At 48.1% G+C, this 22,932-nt stretch overlaps 1 protein-coding gene across 2 annotated transcripts in view; it reads right to left on the bottom strand.

Moving 5' to 3' along the window:
- LOC139051616 (organic cation transporter protein-like) overlaps window positions 1-22,932 on the bottom strand; it is a 151,964-nt gene that overhangs the window by 94,455 nt on the left and 34,577 nt on the right. For both annotated transcript variants that reach the window (XM_070528553.1, XM_070528554.1), the window contains exon 4: window positions 5,526-5,629. In XM_070528553.1, the coding sequence (XP_070384654.1) occupies window positions 5,526-5,629 (104 nt within the window). The remainder of the gene's footprint in view (window positions 1-5,525; window positions 5,630-22,932) is intronic.

The following is a 22,932-nucleotide window of genomic DNA, read 5'->3' as shown; positions in this document are numbered from 1 at the left end:
ACAATAGTGCATTCAGCAAGCAGTTGTTCGATGACTTCAGATAAGAAGGTGCGGCCTCTATCGCTTAAAAGTTCACGTGGACCTCCATGACGAAGGAGAAATCGGCGAAGTAGGAAATTGGCGACCTCCTGCGCTGTAGCATTTGGTAGAGCAGCAGTCTCCGAACAACGGGTTAAGTGGTCTACCGCAACGATTATCCACCTGTTGCCGGCAGGAGTCAACGTAAGTGGCCCGTAGAGATCTATGCCCACGTGATCAAAGGGTCGGAATGGGCATTGTAAAGGCTGGAGTTCACCGGCGGAGTTGTGCGGTGGCGCTTTCCGGCGTTGGCACTCATGACAAGAGCGGACGAACTTTCGAACGAGATTATACATTCCGCGCCAGTAATAGCGGTGTCGAAGTCTTTCGTAGGTCTTAAAGACTCCCGCATGGCCACACTGAGGGTCGACGTGGAACGAGGAGCAGAGCTCTGATCGCAAGATTCGCGGAATGACGAGTAACCAAGTGCGTCCCTCTGGGGCATAGTTGCGTCGATATAGTAGCTGGTCGCGTATCGCAAAATGAGGCACTTGGCGCCGAAGCGTGCGTGACGCTGGAACTTTCGACGTATCCGAGAGAAGGTCGAGCAGAGATGCAGTCCAGGGATCATTACGCTATGCAGCAGCGATAGTGTCAACGTCCAGAGAGGATAATGTGCACTCGCAGGGGGAGTCGTGACTGGCCTTCGGGGGAAGCGGTGATCGGGATAGCGCGTCAGCGTCGGAGTGCTTTCGCCCGGAACGGTACACCACGTGGATGTCGTATTCTTGGATTCGCAATGCCCAGCGGGCAAGGCGGCCCGATGAATCTTTGAGCGTCGACAGCCAACATAGTGCGTGGTGGTCGGTCACTACGTCGAAAGATCGGCCGTATAAATCTGGGCGAAACTTGCCAAGCGCCCACACAATGGCCAAAACACTCCTTTTCGGTAACGCTGTCATTGGTCTCCGCCTTGGTTAACATGTGACTCGCGTATGCGACGACGTATTCTGGGTGGCCAGGTTGACGCTGTGCCAACACAGCGCCAAGGCCTACACCGCTTGCATCGGTATGGATTTCAGTTGGCACTTGTGGGTCAAAATGGCGAAGAATGGGTGGCGTCGTGAGAAGACGGCGCAAGGTTGTGAAGGCGTCGTCACACTCTGGAGACCATGATGAGATATCTCGGGCGCCACCAAGGAGCTGCGTGAGAGGCGATATAATTGACGCAAAGTTTCGAACGAATCGCCGGAAGTAAGAGCAGAGGCCGATAAAACTGCGTAGCTCTTCCATAGTAGCAGGGTTTGGGAACGCAGTAACAGCATGTAGCTTCTCGGGATCCGGGCGAATGCCCTCCTTTGACACGACATGGCCTAAAATTGTTAGCTGACGAACAGCAAATCGACACTTCTTCAAGTTAAGTTGCAACCCGGCGTTGGTCAAGCAAGTGACTACGTGCTGGGGGCGGAGCAGGTGGGTTGGGAAATCAGGGGCGAACACTACAATGTCGTCAAGATAGCAAAGACATATTTTCCATTTGAGACCACGCAGCACACTATCCATCATTCTTTCGAACGTAGCAGGTGCGTTGCAAAGTCCGAAAGGCATGACGGTGAATTCATACAAGCCGTCTGGTGTAACAAAGGCAGTTTTCGGGCGATCGGGCTCTGCCATGGGAACCTGCCAGTAGCCTGACCACAAATACAGCGAAGAAAAGAACTCGGCTCCCTGCAAACAGTCCAGAGCATCATCAATGCGTGGTAATGGATAGACGTCCTTCAGCGTGATCCTTTTCAACCGTCGAAAGTCAACACAGAAGCGGATGGAACCGTCTTTCTTTGTGACGAGGACCACGGGAGAGGCCCATGGGCTTTGGGAAGGTTGAATGACACCTCGACGGAGCATGTCATCGACCTGGTCTGAAATGACGCGACGTTCCGTAGCGGACACGCGATATGGTCTTTGTCGCAGGGGTGAGTGAGTGCCAGTGTCGATGTAATGTTTGACTGTCGATGCACGGCCAAGGGAGGTTTGCGCAACGTCGAAAGAAAGGCGGAAGTGCTGAAGGATTGCGACAAGTTGAGATCGCTGCGAAGGCGTCAGATCTTCGGCAATGAATGGGCTGAACACACCAGTCGATGTTGAGTCTGGTACGGAGAGGGCACTCAGTTCATGGGCGGCAGTAGAAGACAATTCGTCGAGGACGGAGACAATTCGTGTGGAATCGACCGACTCGACGTAACCAAGGCATTCGCGGTGGAGCAGTGATAGCGGCGATGAAAGCTGATTGTTAATGGGCATCGTGCTCACACCGGCGGCAAGGTCAAGAGCTGCAAAGGGCAAAGGAAGCGCTTTTCGGGTAACAAAGTGATGAGATGGCATGAAGAAGACCGTCCCATCGGATATGGTACTACAGAAGACTGGTACGAATGCTGACGAGCACGAGGGGATACAGGTGTCTTCTGTCACGACAATTTTAGCGGCAGGATGAGCATCGACCGAGGCCAGGTCACCAAGGTGGAAAAGTTCAATCTCAGCCCGAGCGCAATTGATGATGGCATTGTGGCGTGAGAGAAAATCCCATCCTAGAATAACGGCATGGGAGCACGATGAAAGAACTATGAATTCAATCGTGTACAAAACGTCCTGTATGATCACACGGGCAGTATAAGCAGCGGTAGGGCGAATGGGTTGAGCACTCGCCGTTCGGAGCGACAATTCAGACAGAGACGTCGTCACTTTACGGAGCGAACGGCAAAACCTGGAATCCATAACTGAAATAGCGGCATCGGTATCGACTAAGGCGACTGTAGCGACATCTTCGATAAACACATCAATGACATTGGCAGGTAAAGGAGGAGGACTTCGGCATGTCGACACGTGCGCAGTTCTTGCCTCAGGAACTGCGTCGTCTAGTTTCCCTCTTCGTTAGAGACGGGTCGTCGACGCATAGGGGAAAGCGATCAACGACGTGGGGAGGGTGACCGGAGGCATTCGAAGCGAGGACGGCGATCAGTCGGGGAGCGAGCTGGTGATGGGCCGAAGGGTTCGTAAAGCGCATTTGCATCAGGCGGCACATAGGGCGCTCGGCGATCGTCGTCGAACGTCTGCGAGCGGCGGCGGCAGAACCTTGCGACATGACCGGGACACCTACATGCGAAGCATATAGGGCGATTGTCCGGCGTACGCCACGGGTTAGCGACGGCAGTGGTGGTCCAGGGGACGGGAGGGGGAGGGCGGTGCACAGGCTGCTGGAAGCGACGCACGGGCACACGGCGAGGGGCATTGCAGCAACCGTAGCATAAGTGACTGGTGTAGTCACGACATCCTGCTGGTGAACAGCCGGCAGCGCTTCCGCGACCTCTTCATGGATCACGTTACGGATATGAGACGGCAAAGTGCTGGCAGACTCCTGAGTGACGGACACCAGAGATAGCTGTCGTGCGACTTCTTCGCGGACGAAATCCTTGATTTGCGTTATCGGGGAGGCTTGTTCTGGGCCGATGGTAAGGCTGCAGAGGGATGCCGCATTCGGTGTGGGATGTCGCCTTGTCAGAGCTCGCTGCTTACGCGATTCATCATAGCTCTGGCACAAGCTGATTACGTCGTCAACAGTGCGCGGGTCCTTGGCCAGAAGCATTTGGAACGCGTCATCATCGATTCCCTTCATGACGTGCTTGATCTTTTCCGCTTCCGTCATGGCAGCGTTCACGCGCCTGCACAAATCGAGAACGTCTTCTATGTAGCTGGTGAATGTCTCACCCATGTCCTGTGCGAGTGTACGCAAACGCTGCTCGGCTCGGAGTTTCCTGACGGCGGGTCGGTCAAATACTTCTGTAATGGACGTCTTGAGCGCCGACCACGTTCGGATATCCCTTTCATGATTTCTGAACCAGAGACTGGCCATGCCCGCGAGGTAGAATGAGACGTAAGCCAGCTTGTCCGAGTCATTCCATTTGTTGTGAACGCTCACCCGTTCGAAGGACGACAGCCACTCTTCAACGTCGTTGTCATCGGTTCCGCTGAAGATGGGAGGCTCCCGTTGGCGAACGGTGCCAGCGCAAGGGACGGGTGGCGATGGAAGAGTCTGCTGGTCGGCGTCCGGCATGGCAGAAGGTAGCGTCCGAGAACGGAGTTCCAGGATGGTAGAGTGGAACGTTACCCAGCACCTCCACCACTTATAAAGGAGGTTTATTCGGGTTCGCAGCGACCGCCGGTTCTACGATGCACCGAGCACAGTCCCCGAGCTCGAGCTTCTGCTGCGCGCTTGATGCTGCCGATGCTGCTGACTGCGCGCACGTTCGTCATCTTCTTTACAATATATATATATATATATATATATATATATATATATATATATATATATATATATATATATATATATATATATATATATATACATAACGCATTGAAGTGGGTGGCCTTCAAATTCTAGCAAGGACCTGCAGGCGTAAAGGAGGAAAGTAAGCCTGGTTTCAGGTCCCACTGCTTTCGCGGAATTCCTACGTTATATGTTTTCATTGGGTTATAGAGCAGCATGCAATGAACGCGTATCTTAAAGGAACTTTCTGGACACAAGTCCATATTTCCTCTTCGCGCGCGTATAGTTTCGGGAATGTAATTCTCCGTATCCTGAAAATATACAGTTTTACTATGAGAGTCCTCAGCGTGAATTCGGTGAATCCGCTCAAATATAGAAGAATCACGGGATATCTACATAATTCCTAGAATTAGATCCTTTTCCAACTTAAAAAACCCATAAACAACTCTGAACGCGTGTGTGAGCGAGCCGTTTGTCTTTCGCCTTCGTTATTCCCAAAACGGACGCTACGCCAAGTAGTTCCCTAGAGGACACGTGAAGACTCAATACGAAATGTCACGTTGATGCTCTTTTCTTCATAGAAAACGCCATTAACTTCCACTTATTATGAGTCAGCGTTGCCGTCGCAGCACGCTCAGGACAAAACACGCCACACGAAGTTATACGCGTCGTTTATTCAGGTCGTTTTATACTTTTCATTTCCAAGCAATCGTTTCCTAGAAAGAGCAACATACGTTGTCTTTGCGTGCGTCACATGCGCATTTATTGCGAATAGTTGAATTAATAACGCCATATTTTGTTGAAAATTATCAATTTGCAAAGTCACAAAGCCGTTTGATGCTGTGAGTAGCCAGCTTACGTCTGTCTATCTATATTGCCTTCATTTCTATACTGATTGAACAGACATATAAACTTGTAAAGCTCCCGTAAACACGCCGTCTAAACTCCCTCTAGTAAATTTGGTAGGAAACACCATTGGCTTGGGGTAGAGCGCCTCTGACGCATAAGAGTGGCGTAAAATGAAACTGCCGACCTTGGCGCTACCGGAACGAGCTCATTCCGTTTGGCGTTTTACGCATCTCTGTATCGAACCCATAGCCCCTTCAGGAGCACTGGTGCTTAATGGGCCCCTTTATCGTCATATACGAGAAGTGTGAGCTACGAAGACAAACAAGACAAAGCTTACCAATCCGACATATGGGAGAAGATGAAGTTTCCGACCATGATGCCCGCCATGTAAAAACTCTGCGACGCGGCTCGAAGCCACACACGGTCACACACCAGGTTGAACTGCGAGGGCAGAAGAGCAAGAAAGTTGTGCTGAATAGGTGAACAAACATCAAGTATGAGTACATGGCCGATCGGGGTTATCAAATGAGCAGTGCAAGCACCTGAGAGGCAGCATATTGTCTTAAATGGGCATAACAAACTCACTCATGCAATTTACTTTCGCTTACCTACTGCGAGTGTTTAATTTTGAAGTCCCCCTTAAAATTAATCTCTGTGGTTTCACGTGCCAAATCTATAATGTATGAAATTTGGTGTTTGAAGTGCATTTGTAGCGCAAGAGAAAACGAGCATACATTTTGAGCTGTATATTAGGAGCTCCGCGAAGTAGGACTGTCCGCGGACTTCCTGTTTCATAATGCATACAAGAAAATGACATAAAAATCTGATTATGAGGCACACCGTATATGGTATGAAGAACTTTATTTAGGTCCGGAGGGATCAGTCTGGCACTGATGCGAGCCGCTTTCACGTCGGGACAGAGAGGTGGAGCCCCTCTGTCGTCATACGGGCCCTCTGGACAGCCCTGAGTTGGTCCGCCAGCACTTCACTGTGCAGCATCCGCTGCCACCACTGTTCACCGTGAGAACCATCACCGGCCAACACCAAGCAGCGCCAAAGCATGTGTTCTAAATTGAGCGAACCCCCACACTTACTACAGCAGACTGAAACCACGCAGTCCGTATTAATTTTATTCATGACGACCGGGTTAGGGTACGTTCGTGTCTGCAGAAGCCTTAACGTAACCGCCTGTGGCCTATTTAATTTAGAATGTGGCATCGCGATAGGGGCCTGCGCCCTAAGTAATAGTGCTTGGTGATCTCGTTGCAGGTTAACAGTTGGTCCCGGAATTCAAGAGCGGGAGATCCAGCCCCTTCAGGGAGTACACGGCCCACTAATCCTCGTGCCTCCCTGTGCGCCACGTCGTTGAGGTTACGCGAGGCTCCCTCCACTGTCCCCATGTGCGCCGGGAACCAAGTTACTGTATGCGAAGTGATATCCCTACCCTGCAGCAGCCTGTTAGCCGGATCCGCAACAAGTCCTCTCGAGAAGGCTTTAATTGCAGATCGCGATTCACTAAACACCAAAACTCTTGCACACCATATAGTGGGGACTAATTTTCACCACCCGTGTTGCTCTAGTTTGAGCGCAATGCACGGTACGCGAGCGCTTTTTCATTCCGCCTTCATCGAATTGAGGCCACCACGGCCGGCATCGAACCTGCGACCTCGAGCTCACTAGCGCTAAGCCACTGAAACTGAGATACCACGGCGAGTGCTGAAGTTGCGTGACTAGAGCAGATGTGCTGCAGAGAATTCGAAAAATAATCCTGAGACCTTCTCACTGTATGCATTGTACGACTTCTATTTCTGGAGTATTCAGGCTTTGAAAGTCTTGCAATGAGCCTGTTTTTTTTTCTTTTCCTTTCTTCAGAACGTTCAAATATCCTGGGCGTTTTTTTAGGCTATACACATATTTCATAAAACAGCTATGATCGTAGAGAACGTGGGGTTTTCTTGCTGAGAAGTTGTAAGGCGAAGTTGTGACCTGAGTACATCATCTATTTCAAATAATTTGTCCATTGGCCTTCTGCCTTCTCCTGCTATACATACATGCCATGCGTACTATCACGGTGCGACGAGAGCGACAAAAGAGACGATTACCAACAATATGAAAGAGACGACATAGTGGGGCGAGCCTAACGTTCCGCCATGCTAGTTCTACCGGCCATGTCTACTGAATAGTAAACATGGTCCCATTTAATCTTATATGCCTGCCCATTTCAACGCTCTCGCGTTGCAGTGCAGTCTGGTGAAAAGGGCCGCCAAGAGCCTAAAAATGCACGCTTGATAACACAACATACATACATACATACATACATACATACATACATACATACATACATACATACATACATACATACATACATACATACATACATACATACATACAAAAAAGCCTCCAGTACTTCTCAGCATGGCCTCTGAGATCGGGTGCTTCGCCCGAACTTGGAAGCGTTGCCAGCTTGATTAGCGCAGTAGAGGGCGAGCTCTGAGTAGAGGCTTCAGGTCCTTTATTTTGTCTTTTTGTTGCATTCATACGCCTGTGGACATTCTCCAATTTTTCCTTAGGAAGAAATCTGCCAGTGATAGCATACATTGAGCTACAGCGACGAAACAAAGCCTGCGAACTAATGCAATATTTGAAATGCATCGAAGAACCAAACTACCTTCCAGAGTTCCTCTACGTAGTGTTTAGACGGCTTGATGGCTATTGTAGCAAACACTGCGAGATGTCGTAAAAGTGAGCGCATTCACTCTCGTGTGCATACTACACTGCCGTGGCAAGACGCGGACCCCTAATTGCGCGAATCAGCGAGGGGCCATTGCCCATTGTCATTGCCCACTGCTCGAACGGAAGCGGCTGCTCGGCTGAAGCGCCACCACTGCTACTCGGCAAAACCTGCTTTTACTTTTGGATGAAGCCAGTCGACTCTCCGTTCTCAAGCTGTCAAAAACGTATATTCCTTGCCACCGCTAAACCGATCTCCGAACAGGCTGTTGGAACACGCAAAGTTGCGGATTCAATTGCCCGGCCATGGCGGCCACATTTCTATGCTGTCTGAATGCAAAAAAAGCCTTGGGTTGGATAAACTTTATTAATGGTCCTGCAGGACGCACGTCAGCGCGCAGGGGGCGTCTCCCACGCAGGGACCGACAGGGAGTGCCTGGCGGCCGCTGCGAGGGCCTGTTGGATGGCCCATTGCTGGTCTTGTAGGAGCGGGCTTCGTAGGGTCTTTTCCAACTTGTCGGAGGCAGATTCGCACACGTGCTCTGGGAGTGTACGCTCCCAGAGCACGTGTGCTAGTGTTGCCATGTCCCCGCACGAGAGGCACGCAACGTCGGGGTAGACGTACGGGTAGATGATGTGTAACGTGGCGGGGTTGGGATAGGTATGTGTCTGTAACAAGCGTAGCGTTAGCGCTTGCAGCCTGTTTAGTTTGGGGTGCGGGGAAGGAAAGAGACGTCGTCCCAGGCACAAGTGTTTAGTGATTTCGTTGTACCTTACTGGGGCGTCCCTGTTCGCCTCCAACTCGTCGAGACGCGGTTTTCCGGGGATGACGGCGCAGTCGGTAAGCGCGCGCGCTGCGTCGTGTGCTGTCTCGTTGAGGTTGGGCGGGGCACCCGGTATCCGACCCAGGTGGGCTGGAAACCGATGATGATGAGGTGCTTGAGGGTGCTCAGATCAGCGCAACGGAGGACGCGTAACGCCTGGTCGGTGACGACTCCTCCCTCGAACGCTTTGATGGCGGGTCTCGAGTGAATGAATATATTACCTCTCGCTTGTCGTCGAGCATTTTCAGGGCTATGACCGCTTGCTCCGCCACCTCGAGGTCGCGTGTGAGTGTCATGGCGGCGTTCAGGGTCCGCTGCGAGGACAAGGCCGTCCTCGGCTGCCGAAAGGCTGCCGCGGTTGGTGGCGGTGGCCACGAACCCTACGTCGTCCGCTTTCTTGGCTATGCGCTTGAGTAATGCGGTCGCCTGGGCTAGGGGCCGGCCTCGATTGTGTTCCGGAAGTTCGTTTCGCGGAATTGGTTGCGATCGCAATCAGGTCGCGCAGCTCGCGGGGAACCGACGTAAACTCCGGTGGACCCTGGGTGGTCGGTGGGAAGTATCCGAGCTCGTGCAAGATGTGGCGGCCCGTCTTGGTGGTCATTAGTCGTATCACCTGTGCTCTCTCCTGAGCCTCAGCGACCTCTTCGAGCGTATTGTGTACCCCTAGATCGAGCGGTCGATGCGTCGGCGTGGCGATCGGGAGCCCGAAGGCCCACTTCACTTCCTTCCGGATGAGTGTATTGAGCTTGTTACGCTCCAATGATTTCTACTTGCGCATTGCCGCGTCCTGGTAAAGTGACATAGGACGACCGCGTGTGCGAGACCTAGCAGATTCTCTTCTTTGAGGCCGTGCTGACGGTTGACCACTCTGTGTCGAGTTATACCGCGTTGTTCATCTTTGTCGTCAGCTTGTGGACCGTTTGAATGTTTGATCCGCCCACCTCTACTATCATTTCCAGGACTCAGAGAGAGTTGACCCTGGGGATGGGGCGAACGTCTTTGGTGCGGACGGTGATTTTGCGCTCGGTCGGGGGTTCCCACCCCTTAGGCCTTTTGCCTTGTCGTTTTGAACAGTACAGAAGCAGCATCGATTTGGCGGAGGAACATTTGAGGCCTCCGTGATCGAGGGAGGACCCGGCAGTTTCGTCTGCCTCCCGCAGAACGGATTCAATATAGCCGTCCGACCAGTGTTGCCACGACACATTAAAAAATAGTAGTAGATTTTTTTTGCGAAAAATCAGTAGAAATCAGTAGATTTTTAATTTCAGTTTTTGCACTCAGTTTATGAGCCCACGAATTCAGCGCTTATATTAGTACTCTGTTGAAGTATTGTAGGTTCCAGGAAATAGTACAGAAATTGACCCCGAGATTCTTAGCGATACTTTTGAAAAACCCGGGGATCTAGAGAGCCATTGTCAAGCACGAATTTAAAAACAGCGAAGCCCTCCGATGGCCTATTTAAAGGCGTCAGATGGTAGTTAGTACTTGAAAGCTTTAGAGTATAGTATCTTCCAGACAGGGGTAATTGGAGATCGCTGGGAGAGGCCTCCGTGCTGCAGTGCACATAACAATAGGTTGTCATGATGATGATGATAATCGTCGTTTCGTAGTTGTGCAGTTTGGTAGTGCACCCACGTTCACAAATTCACCGCCTCACCGTTTCCCATAGAGCATAGAAACTCTATGCCTTTTCCCCACTTTGCTCAAAGACAAAGGTAGCGCCACGTTTTTGTCTGGAAACGCAGGAGTGTATGTTAACCTCGGAGCCAACCACGTTTTTTTTTTCTCTCGCTAGGTGACATCACATTAATATAACCTCTGTAACCTCTATAACCATCTATCCACCTATTCCCTGTACTGAAAAAGTTGCAGATTTCGCTTTCGTTTCTGTAGAAAAGCAAGAAAATCAGCAGATTCAAGAGCTTTATCACTGAATCAGCAGAAAATTTTAAAAATCAGTAGATCTACTGATAAATCAGCAGCCGTGGCATCACTGCGTCCGACACCGGGGAGCACCAGATGGTGATGTCATCCGCGTATACCGTATGGTTGAGGCCTTCTATATTGTAGAGGCGTTCGGAGAGCCCGTTAACCACCAGGTTGAACAGCGTCGGTGAGGGGACGGAGCCCTGGGGGGTGCTATCGCTGTGCGAGCTCTACCTCGTCCGACGTAAGGTTTATATACGTTTATATACGAGAAAGTTATATATGTCTTCCGCGATTCCCTTTAAATGGTGTCCCACCTTATCTTCTCACATACGAGGGTTTCCGGTCTTGCAGAGTTTTAGAACTTCCTCGATGAATGTGGTGCATGTCTCTCCGGGGACCTGAGCCCTCTGAGCTAACGTAAATTCCGCTCGTTTCTTCTTAGCATCCGAATCGCCAAAACACTTGGCCTCCTCAACGAAACAGGCCCAAGTAGTTAGTGCGTCCGTATGGTTGTCATACCAAACCATCGCCGTGTCGATCAGAAAGAAAACAACGTTCCTCAGTTGGCGGCAGCGTTCCAGTGATTGTACTGGCTTACCCACTCATAATGGGTGAGCCACTCGTGGACATTTACCCTCGCCTTTGCGGAGAACGTACGTGACTCTCGGTATTGCTGAATCGGGGCTGGTCCGGCATTGGCAGTACTGGGAGCATCTTCGTCTCGAGGCATGGTGGTAGCCGAGGGGAAAAGTCCGGCAAGGCGGCGGCTTCTGCGATGGTCTTGTACTGACGGCTCCGTTGTCGGTAGTGGGCGCTACCCCGCACAGATCGACCAATTGTTACGCGCGAACCGTTTACATAAAGATGCTAGGCAGATCAAGGGAAACGGTCGACGTTTTTCCGGGAGCGGTCCAATGGTAGCCCGTCTAACGTCGTCCTCTTTCTCCACCCTCAGTCTTTTTTTTTGTAATTTTCATTCCTTCTGCTCTTTGTTACGAGAGCTCGTAATAATATGTCTGCCTGTTCACAGACGCCGTGATTAGACTTGTTCACCTCGAGCTAGTCGAAGAAATGACTGCCACAAGCTTTCTCAACCCTTTCTGACGCTTAGTTTCGCGCGCGGACTTCTTCCTGCTATAAATTCAGACAACGCATTTGCATTCAAGAAGAGTAAGAGAGAGCTTTCGGTTTTGTAGAAATGATTGAGAAACGAAGAAATTTGTAACTGCATCATATAAAATGGAAATGTATCGCCGATCATACACCGGTGGGGGGGGGGGGGCGGTATTTACAAGAGAATTATCAGGTTTGTCAATAGGATATTGAAGAAGCGCATCGGAGAAATAGCTACAAACAACCTCAACTGAATTAGAAGGTGTGATCGATTGCCGGCCAATTAAATGCGTTTATAGCGGCTGCCTAGATCTGAAACCTCTCCTCCTGTCTCACTTTCTCATTAGAAGGTCAATATCTACACTTCCCGACCTAACACTCGGTGAGAACACAGTAGATAGTCGCCATATACTACCATGGGAGAATAACAAGAAAAAATGCGAATAACTTTCTGGGAGCGTTGGTCCAACGAGTACTTTCCGGAGTTAAGAACAATGCCCAGCCCCAAGACAGCAACCTCGTTCGACAAAATTAAGGAAAGCGACCTCACCCTTCTACAAGAGTCCAGCAAGCCCTGGCAGCAATGAAACATTGTCCGAATAGAGGAGTTCCATAGAGGAAGGAATGACAAGACAAGGTCCTCTACCTTGCGACTACCGGGTGGATCTACCGCTAAATGAACCGCTTAACACCTCTACCCACTGGAATCAAACCTTTCTTGAACTTCTGCTCACGGGACAGTTTGTTGGAGGAAGAATGACGAAAAAGGAGACGAAACACTCTAGTGCTTCGCACCACGCAGAACAGAAGCTACACACGGAGTTGGGTTACGCTCAATAAAACCCTTTTTCTATGCATCAGAAGGCTTGATTTTCTATATACTGTACATGTCGGCTAGGCTCAATGCTTAGGCGTATCAACAATTTGTGCCAGTTTGTTATTGGAATTTATTTATTTCTCACTAAAATGTACAGATATCGTACAAAGTGTGATGAGGAAAGCGGCAAAAAAAAAACTGCCTGCAAAGAAGCTTGACTGGCCGCACCTCCCCGTTCACTCAGTAGCAGACAGCATAGATTGATACATAATGGTGATGAAGCAAAAACCAGGTGACTAGAAAATATAAACGTGTTACAATGCAATAAATCAAGATCGCTATACAAGAAAGAGAGAGAAAAATTTTGATGATAGGAAAGGAGGAGAGGTCGGCCTGAGGAGCGTGTGTCTGGCCTGCTACTTCACAAGTGGGCTAAAGGGTTAGGGAGAGACAAGGGGAGGAAGGGGGAGAAGTGAAATGACGATGCAAAACTGCAGTGAATGTTAGTGATCAGCCAAATGTGCGGTATATACAAACCGTATATAGTTCCTAAATATGCACGACATGTGCTGTCTTCAGCTTATTGCAGACTAACAGAGTTATACAGCGTCCTTACGTCCACACACGCATGTGTTCTGCGCTCACGAGGCCAGCGAGCACAACATACATATACTCGGTACCGGAATGACGTGAACGGGCGCTTTATATATAGGCACGCGTTGCACGGGCTATAAGAAACTCGCTTGTTTGCGCTTTCCTATAGCATGACGCACAAGTTCGAGAGCGTCCACTATTTTAACCGGTGTCCGAACAACAATAACCAAATCTCACAGCAGCAAGGATCTTGCTGCCTATGCTTTTTTGTCTGTCACAGAAGCGAAAAAGTGGGCTGTAAAACCGTGGTCCTGGTGTTCCAACTACGGTCAAACTGAACACCTATACCGCAGAAACGGCTAATGCCCCAACCACTGGCACGCGCTGGAAAGCTTCGGCGCGCGCTGAAGGGTCAAATGCGTCAAAGCGTCGGTCGGAAATGCGGCGAAGCGGAACGTCGCGCAGCGATTATGTCTACTGCCGATGCTAGAAGTTTACCGACGCGCGGCGAAGCTGCGCCGGCGTGCACCAATGAGAGGCTGCGACGAGTCGCAGGCGTCAACCAATAGGAGGCTGCGGAGCCTCCGGTTGCTAGGCCTGTAATGGCCGACCATGCGGAGGGCGCCGGCACCAACGATCGTCCGAGTTCTTTGGACGCATGACGCGCGCGACAGTATTCCTGAAAGACAGTGTTGTAATAGTAGGCCGACAACGACACGACAGACCGACCGACGACCGTGGGTTGTGACAGTGCGACGTGGATCCGAAGCGACTTCGAACGACGCCGACTAATCCAACCTGACCACTGGATTCCGCCGGGCTCAGTGCGATCGTCTGCTAAAACAGCCAACCGAATCACGATTACCGCAACGTCTGTGCTTGTTGTATGTGTATTTTGTTGTGCTCAAAACAAATGGAAACATGTTTACGAGCTCCGAAGTCTGGATAATCAATACTCGCCTATCGCCGATGTTGTTTACGTTAAGCGTAGGCCTAGCGCGTCCATCGAGTTCGTAACTGGCGAGTGAACGAACTCACCTGAGAAACTCTGTCGAAGGAAATGAATTTTCAGGTCCGTTTGGTACTGCAGTGATTTAAAATATGGCACTCCTGACTTCGTGTAATGTGTGATGTGGTGAATGAACCGTGTGGAAGTTGGGTTGGTCAACCGCGGCGTGTTTCGTGTGGTGTCAGTTGACTCAAGTTTAACGGGCAAGCTCTGCGCTGTTTCCAGTGGTAAACATAACTTCCGAAAGCGAAAGACACTAGTAGCCGAACTAGTGGAAGTATTTACATAATCAGCCGTGCCGCCTGTTTCAGCTGACACTGCGCTCTTCTATTCGGCATGTGAATCCAGTTCAGTACAAGTTCACTGTACTCATTCACTCACTTCTTTCTAGTGCGTCGGTCTTTTGGGCTAGTTGGGGATAATTCGCTCGTGCAGCAATCAAGAACACTGACGCACTGAAGCATACGTGACAACGCAGTCATGTTTGAGTCAGTGTGTCGTTATAGTTGAGCACTGCAAAAAGAAATTATCTGTTTGCAACGTGTGCCCTGTGTGCAGTGCATAGAAGTACCTGCATCATGCAAGACCTATGCATGTAGCAGCGTATACCACGATTGCTTCGATGCCCGCTTCAGAAGCAGCAAGTACTGAGTCAATGAAACTGTAATTGATTTTTTATCTCACTTTTTGCTAATGGAAAGTGTAGCTGGTGTGAGTGCATTGTGGGGAAGGTGAAAAGGTGTCATCAGTGTTATGTGCGGTCAGTATGCTTAAACTGCTGGAATCCCTTCAGCTTCTACTAAAATGTTTCTTGCTGTGATACTATAAATTGTAGTCAGGACAAAGATCTACTCAAAACCAAGTTACTAATGCATCTGCGCAGAATGTGTTTGATTAACAAGTTAACGCTTCCACAACAACAATATGCCGATGCACAGCATATGTGCCTACAATAAATACATTCCGTAAAGGTGAACGACTGGGCCTACAATATCAAACTTTGTAATAGCACCGTAAAAAGTGCTGCCATACGTATCAGCCACAACGAAACTGCTGCACGTCCAACCTTCTTCCTTGCAGGCACTTCCATAAAGACTGTTCGGGCCCTTCCCATTCTGGGTGTAGCATTTAGGTGTTCTCTCAACTTTTCCGCATATGTCACCAGCACCGTATGTAAGCACCGGCCCTTTCTTGGGCTTGTGTCCCGTGCCTCCCTTCCCTGGTGACCTAAGGTTTTCCGAGCACTCTACACTGTCACGACACTATCATTCTGTCACGACTTGAGTACTGCTCATCAGTATAGTTCCCGTACCAAACTCGCGACACTAACAAACTTAAGCTTGTTCAGCGCCGGACAATAGGCACCCTTTACTCCCGTCTTTTCGGTTGTCACAAGCTCATGCTAGCCTTCGAGGATTGCCTCAAACCCCTAATGTAGCACACCCTGCAATACCAACGCAACATTGCACTAGTCTATACTGCAGGGTGTTTGACGACTCTCTGGACAGCACTAATCTTTCTTCAGTTCGTCTGAACAAGTGGTCAGCACAGCCTGTGCCCTCATCACGCCTTTTCTGGCCCGACACCACAACTGCATGATTATATCTGGCATGCAGAGCTTTCTCTCCACCCCCCTGGCGATTTGGATTCTCCTTCCTTGGAACCAGACTGAATAGGCACTCCTGTGTGTTGTGCACCTGTCGAATGTGTGCGTGTGTGCCGTTCTGTGTTATTGAGCAAGTGTGTGCGCACGTGGAGGAGAAGGAAGTGTCTTCTGCATCCTGCAAATTCTTGCTCTAGATGGCTGGTTATCAGATGCTCTAACGTACAGGCATCAGCCTTCTTTTTAGTCTAGTGTGCGAAGTTACCACTAAGATTATTATTATTATTATTATTATTATTATTATTATTATTATTATTATTATTATTATTATTATTATTATTAGAATCATCACTTTGACCACACAGTGATTGTGTTGAAGCCAGCGTGACACATAATTCAAAATATTTCTGGAGCTTTGTGGGCTCTCCCTTCTAAAAAGAGTGCCAAAGATGTACGTCTTCTTCATGAAAATAGTGGTGTTGTCTCGAACACTGCTGATGCCTTTGCAGAACATTTCTGTTTGCTATATGGTGTGAAATATGCTTCAAGCAACCTTCCTTCTCAGTCTGGCGCAGTGTATGAAAACCTCGTTTCCAAGTACAGTAAAAGCTCGTTAATTCGAACCGCAAGGGGAAGCCGCTTCAGTTCGAATTAACGAAAGTTCGGACTAACGAAAGTGAGGGAGGGCAACAGTACACTGCGATTTGGAAGCAGTAGGGCATGTCAGAAATTTGGCGTGTCAGAAAGTGATGGCGTGTGCCGCGGGCACACGCCATCTTCAAGTCGAAGCTCTGGGTGGGTCCGATTGTGCCACACCACCGATGTCCACCGAAACGAACGTTAGCCGAGGCTTAACACCATCACAAGGAATCGCGACGGCCGATACCTCCTAAGCTGAACGCAGAGGTGCACAACCGATGTAGACTGCCGAGACAAAGACGCTGAACATGTGAAGGTGGCGAAGGCCCTTATTCGTTGGTTCTTGATTGCAAGCGCAGCTGCGACATACTTGATTGGCTGTGTTTTGGAGCTTGCCGTGCCATCTCCGCACAACATTAGCAGCTGTACAAGATTTGCAAAGCCTCCGAGATTCGCAACGGGCAAGAAGTCTCGGAGGTTACGTAGAACGGAGAGGCGGCAGCCGCCGCTGCCTTTTGGCTGACCCCGCGTCGGTTAGATTTTTTTCCGATTTTGCCTTCTCTCGCCGTTCTCTCCGTTTCGGAGGCAATACAGCCTTGTGTGTAGGCAGTAGGCGCGTTTCTCTGGCCGTGTGCCAGGCGAGCGTAGTTCGAATTATCCGTGAGGGAACCTTCTCGCGTTCGAATTAACGGACTTTTTTATACATAGACTTCTGTGAAGCTTGGCCGGACACAATCGTACAGTTCGAATTATCCATAAATTCGAATTATTGAAGTTCAAATTAACGAGCTTTCACTGTATATGAAGTGCCTTAAACTGGGCCTTAAACTTTCCCTTTCTTGTGGTGTTGATGGTATTTCCTCCACAGAGCTTAACCCTTTGAGGCGCTGTCTACACAATTGGGCACAGCAGGAGCGTGCATCAATAGCAAAAGCACTGATGAAAGTAATGGTATTTAAAATGTGTTTCATACATCTTGATACACTTATTATTGGAACTGTGCTGCAATATTGAATAACATGCAGAATATTTTAACAAAATGAGTGCGAAGGTAGATGGCTGGGTGTTGTTACTCTGTGTCAGTATGTTGTATGTAGTGGGTTCACTTCTTTCATTGTTTTTTACAATGTCGTGCACCAGGCATAATTGTCAAGTGGCTGGATAAGTGCTTTTCAAGCTTTTCAAAACGAAATAGTACATGTTCTCATATTTTGTGTTCCTGTAGTGAGTTTTCGCATGGAGTCGAAATTTTGTAAACTTGACAAAACTTGCTAAACAATTGAAAATTCTTAATATTTGCTGCAGCTGTACACTTTCTACGATTCTGAGGATGCAAGAGGTGTGGTGAAAGAAACTTTTCAATCAACGGGATAAAGTGGTGTCTGAAAGGGTTAAGACGTATGGAAGCATACTTTTTCCTCGTTCTCACAAGCATCTTCAATAGTTCCCTAAAGCCTAGTACCTTTTCTAGCTCTCGGAAGGTAACATGAACATTGCCCATGCAGAAATCAGGTGATAGATGTGCATTGACTAACTGCTGATCTATATCTATCCTCTTCAGTGCGTTAGGTGTTTGAATCGATATGGGATTCCTCGCTTTCTGTTAGTGCTAAGAGCATTTTAATAAATGAACAGCATGACTTTGTGTGCCGACAACTTAAAACTATTTCAGACTGTCAACAGCGTTCACCACTGCATCGACTTCCAAAAAGACATTTTTTCACTCTCAAACTGGTGCAGAAACAATAAGTACTCTTAAATGCTTCCAACGCTATGGCATTAAGTTATATGCACAAAACGCACCATGTGAAATTTTGATACAACCTACGTGATGCTCCACTCCTTAGGGTCGATGAAATGAAAGATCTTGGTGTGTACTTCGACAAAATGCTAAGCTTCTCTTCACATAGATAATTACACAAGATGCCCTTCACGCTCGTGGAATTGCATGCCGTATATTGCATGATTTCCACTCACCTGTTGTGTTTCTGAAATTCTGCTGTGTGCCTCCAACTACTAGAGTATGCCGCTGTAGGAGGGGGGTGCAATGAGCAAATCTAATTCTGACCTCATTGAGCGCATCCAGAATAAATTGATGTCTATCTTCAAGCACCACTTTTGCCATTCTGGCGACCACAGTTGAGCCTTCCCAAATATACTTCAACTCGCACCTCTAGATTCAAGTCTTAATTAATCGCACCATTTGTTCCTGTATAAGGTGGTCCATGACATCATACATTCCTTAAAGCTCGTTAAGTGCACCAGTACAAAGGCTCTCTAGCTGTTCCTGGGCACTACAATAAAAATTTTAATGATTGATTATTATCGTAGTATAAAATTGTGCTTTTTAAGTATGTACTAATATAATATTTTAGTGCACTAGCTTTTGTGCAATAAAAAAAGGGCATGAATTAAAAAGAGAGAGAGAAAATGATAAATGAAAGGTAGGGGGGTTAAGCAGGACTGAGCCCGCTTGGCTCACCTACACTGGGGAAAGCGAAAGAGGGATGGAAAGATTAAAAGAAGAGAAAGTCCACTGGGGATATCAGTCGGTCACTCAGTCCGGATCACAGACGCTGACTCAATCCGGTATCTTTCAAATATAGCAGCAACGCTTTTGTGGCCTTTTGTAGCTGCGATATGCGAGGCCATGGTCCCAAGATCTTGTTCAAGGTGAACGGCTTTCCATCTAGCTGATTGAGAGCTCTGCAGAGGTCTTGCCTTTCATCTTCAAAAGATGGGCAGTAGCACATTAGGTGTTCTATGGTTTCCTCGACACCGCAGGCATTGCACTCGGCGCTATCAGTCATTCCAATCAAAAATGCATATGCACTGGTGAATGCGACGCCCAAACGTAAGCGGCACAGCACTGTTTCCTAATTTCGCGGAAGACCTGGTAACAGCCGCTGTTGCATAGAGGGATCGAGGGAATGCAAGCGATGGTGAGTCAATTCAGGTGTGTGCCACTTTTCCAATGTCAAAAGAGTGCGCTAGCTTGCCTAAGTGTTGGGCTGCGTCGCTCCGCGATAAAGGTATAGAAACAAGGGTTGCTCCTTCGTGGGCTTTCCTAGCAGTTTCGTCAGCGAGGTCGTTGCCGGAGATACCGCAATGACCAGGCAGCCACTGAAACATGGCGTCGTGTCCTTTCATGATCATGTGATGGTGCATTTCTCGTATCTCCGACACGAGTTGTTCACATGACCCGCGACGAAGAGATGGCAGAAGGCATTGTAAGGCCGCCTTTGAATCGCAGAATATTGCCCGCCGATTAGCCGGTTGGTTATTAATATAATCAACGGCACCTCGGAGGGCAACAAGCTCCGAACCGGCCGATGTTGTCAAGTGAGAAATCTTGTATTGGATGCTTAGTGATCGTGATAATATAACCACTGCGCTGGTGGAGCTGGTCTGAGTGGAAGGACCATCCGTATATATGTGGACTCGATCAAAATAGAAAGTGTGCAAACAACCCAGATCTGCTTGCTTCAAGGCCAAGGTAGGCAGGACGGTCTTTTTTCTTATCCCTGGTACCGTAAGACGCACTTGAGGTTGTTTTAAACACCACAAAGCTGAGGTTGAACGTGCTGAGGGTGTGAAGCCCGATGGCAAGGAGGCACGATGGATGTTGACCTTGTTGGAGAAGGACGCCTGTGGTCATCGTTCTGGCATGAATTAAGAAAGTGCAATAATATGCTATGTGCCTGATCATATGCATTGTGTTACTAATTTCTTCTGAGTTTTAATAATGGCTGGCTACTGTATGCAGTGTTGTGCAATAAAATAATATGCCACAGCAATTATTGCGTGCCTCGCAGAACAAATTGAATATATCTTTCTCAGTCAAAACATCATAGCAGGCTGAAAACAATAAACTGCAATTTTTCTTTTTGTGGCGACGAAGTGTATATATTGTGAAAATAACCTGTTTATATATTTCTCATACTATGCAAATGAGGTGCTCCCATACATTCGAACAAATGCTTCAATAGTACGACTTGGCAAAGGGCAACGAAAGACTCCTATTAAAACCCTCCAATTCTCAAGCTTGTATTATATTACGGTATGTCATTTCAATAATGTAAAGAAGCAAACTTGATATGTGGAAACCAGTTGCAATATAACATGGCCCTTACACTGTGAAAATGTTTTGTAGCAATACACTCAATGTGAAGGCCTCCGGATGTGGTGTTGATGCATCAAAACAATCTAGAATAATAGAGGTGCTCCATGGGCTAGATTTGGCAGAATCAAGAATTGGGGGGAGACAAGATACGAATTACATAAATTTTAGCTATTCTAGCTTTTTTTTGTGAGTGCTACAGGTGTTTCAATTCTGCTTTGCTGATTTTCTCACAACCCACTTTTTCGCGTTTCACGTTTTCACGAACCTTGCTAATCTGATTGCACACGCGACACGAATTGTGTTGTAGTTTCTGGAAGGCCCGCGGGCACCAGTGAATAGGCTGTGACTTTCGATGACTGATGTATGCAAACCGACGCGCTTGACCCCCACATGAGATTTTCTACGATTGCCGACATTGCTCGCCGCTATCGTCGCGATTGAGCCGGCACTATTTATTTACCGTCACTACTACGTGGCAATATTTCCAACACATATTTTTTTCAGTTATACATTGCACGCCTAATTCTTACATAGTTGGCTGTGCAATAAGCTACCAAAAAATGAAATGGTACAACAGTCTTTGATATATGGCATCGTCGTGCAGGTGTTTGCAAAGCGATCTTCCAGACAGACGACGCGCGAGCGCTGATGTCGATATTTTGTACACTATTGTTACTTCAAAAATAAAAACAAACTGTTGCGGCAGGTGCATATTCATTATTCAAACGTGTTTTCTATATCTAAAAGCACATACAGATCACTAACTTATTGTTTCAAGCTTAGTTTACAGCAGGCTGTTTTAGGCCGGACTTTGACGGATGAAGACGGAATAGTCCATCAACAGTGCGCCGCAGCCGAGGAGCGAGCTTCGGCGAGCGTCGGAGCTTGTCTCCAGTGGTTGCGCGCCCTTTCCCTCCAGCCGAAGCGAAGCGACGCGTTCGCTTGCCAGCGCGCGCCGAAGCTTTCGGCGCGTGCCAGTGGTTGGGGCATAAGGTTGTCGAACGCCGGTGCGACCATTCGTAAACGCGCGCCTGCATTTAGTCGTTTGTTTTCCGCACCTTGCAAAATGTCCCCAAACAAATTACCTTGTGAAATAAATAATAAAGAAATTATTAAACACAGGAATTCCATGGGCTGGCATGAAAGCCGTTACTGCAATTTCTACACGAGGAGGGCATCCGAACTCTTATTGAGATAATCAAATTGGCCCCGTGCAGTGGCATAGCCAGAAATTTCGGTCGGGGGCCTCACGTTGCAGCTCCGCCGCCTTCTTATAGATTTTGCCGAGGGATCAAATGCATAAATAATAAACTGCATTGCCATTGTCAAAGATGCTGGAAACAAATTTTTCAACGCTACGCACTGTCAAGGCAAGTAAAATATGTATTTTTTCATAAAAGAATATGCTCGCATGTCCAAAACATTCTGCCCGAAATGACGGATATCAATGCTTCCGTGTTTCTTTTTGTCTATTTAGAAAGAAATTATCACACGAACTTTAGAACTATATCAGTTTGAAACCAGCAAAGCAGTGCATGCCGTTGATATGAAAAATGTAACGACCATGAAATGAACACGTTGAAGACAAATATTTTAATGAAACTTTCGTATTCAAGAACTTTGTATTGATATTTGTACATGTGCAACGGCTAGGGGAAATCTCAATGACGCTGTCCTTTGTTACAATGTATTGCGCAGAAGCAGCTGTCACCGGTCGTGTCTTTTGAGTAATTTGCCCCTAAATTATTGTCCCAACTTAGAGCCCATATAAAAAGCAGAAGTTCTGCAGAATATGAGAAGGGCGAGTCAAATGATAGGGAGCCAATGCGAATATATGACAAACGGGGTGTCTTCATGAGCATTGAGGCAATTGTCCCACTGGCTAACGAGTCGCATGATTCCTGTCTTATGAAGCTCCTTGGTTTGCTACTTGAATAAGTCTACAACTGACTCTTTCACGTCATCGTCCGACACGAATTTGTTGCCTATGAGCCGTTTCTTCAATTTCCTCAGATTGTGGAAGTCACAAGGCGACAGGCCTGGGCTGTATGATGGATGTTGCAGCGTTTCCCACTTGGACTTTGCCAGTTTTGTGTTAACACCATCAACGACGTAGGGACGGGCATTTTCGGCAAGCAAGATTACCAAATTCTTCAAATTTCCACGTCGTTTGTTCTTGATTGGGACACGCAGCAGACCTGGCGTTTCACAATATCGTAAAGGATTGATAGTCTCTCCAACTTTAGAAAATTCGATCAGTAGTGGCCCCTGACCATAGAAAAGAACGTCAACAACATCTTTCCGGCGGAAATAACGGCCTTTGCTTTCTTTTGAGGTGGCGAATTCGAATGTTTCCACTGTAA

This window comes from Dermacentor albipictus, unplaced genomic scaffold, assembly GCF_038994185.2.
Source record: "Dermacentor albipictus isolate Rhodes 1998 colony unplaced genomic scaffold, USDA_Dalb.pri_finalv2 scaffold_13, whole genome shotgun sequence".
In the NCBI taxonomy this organism is placed as follows: domain Eukaryota; kingdom Metazoa; phylum Arthropoda; class Arachnida; order Ixodida; family Ixodidae; genus Dermacentor; species Dermacentor albipictus.
The sequence above is the reverse complement of the archived record's forward strand: the minus strand, read 5'-3'. Positions and strand labels throughout refer to the sequence as shown.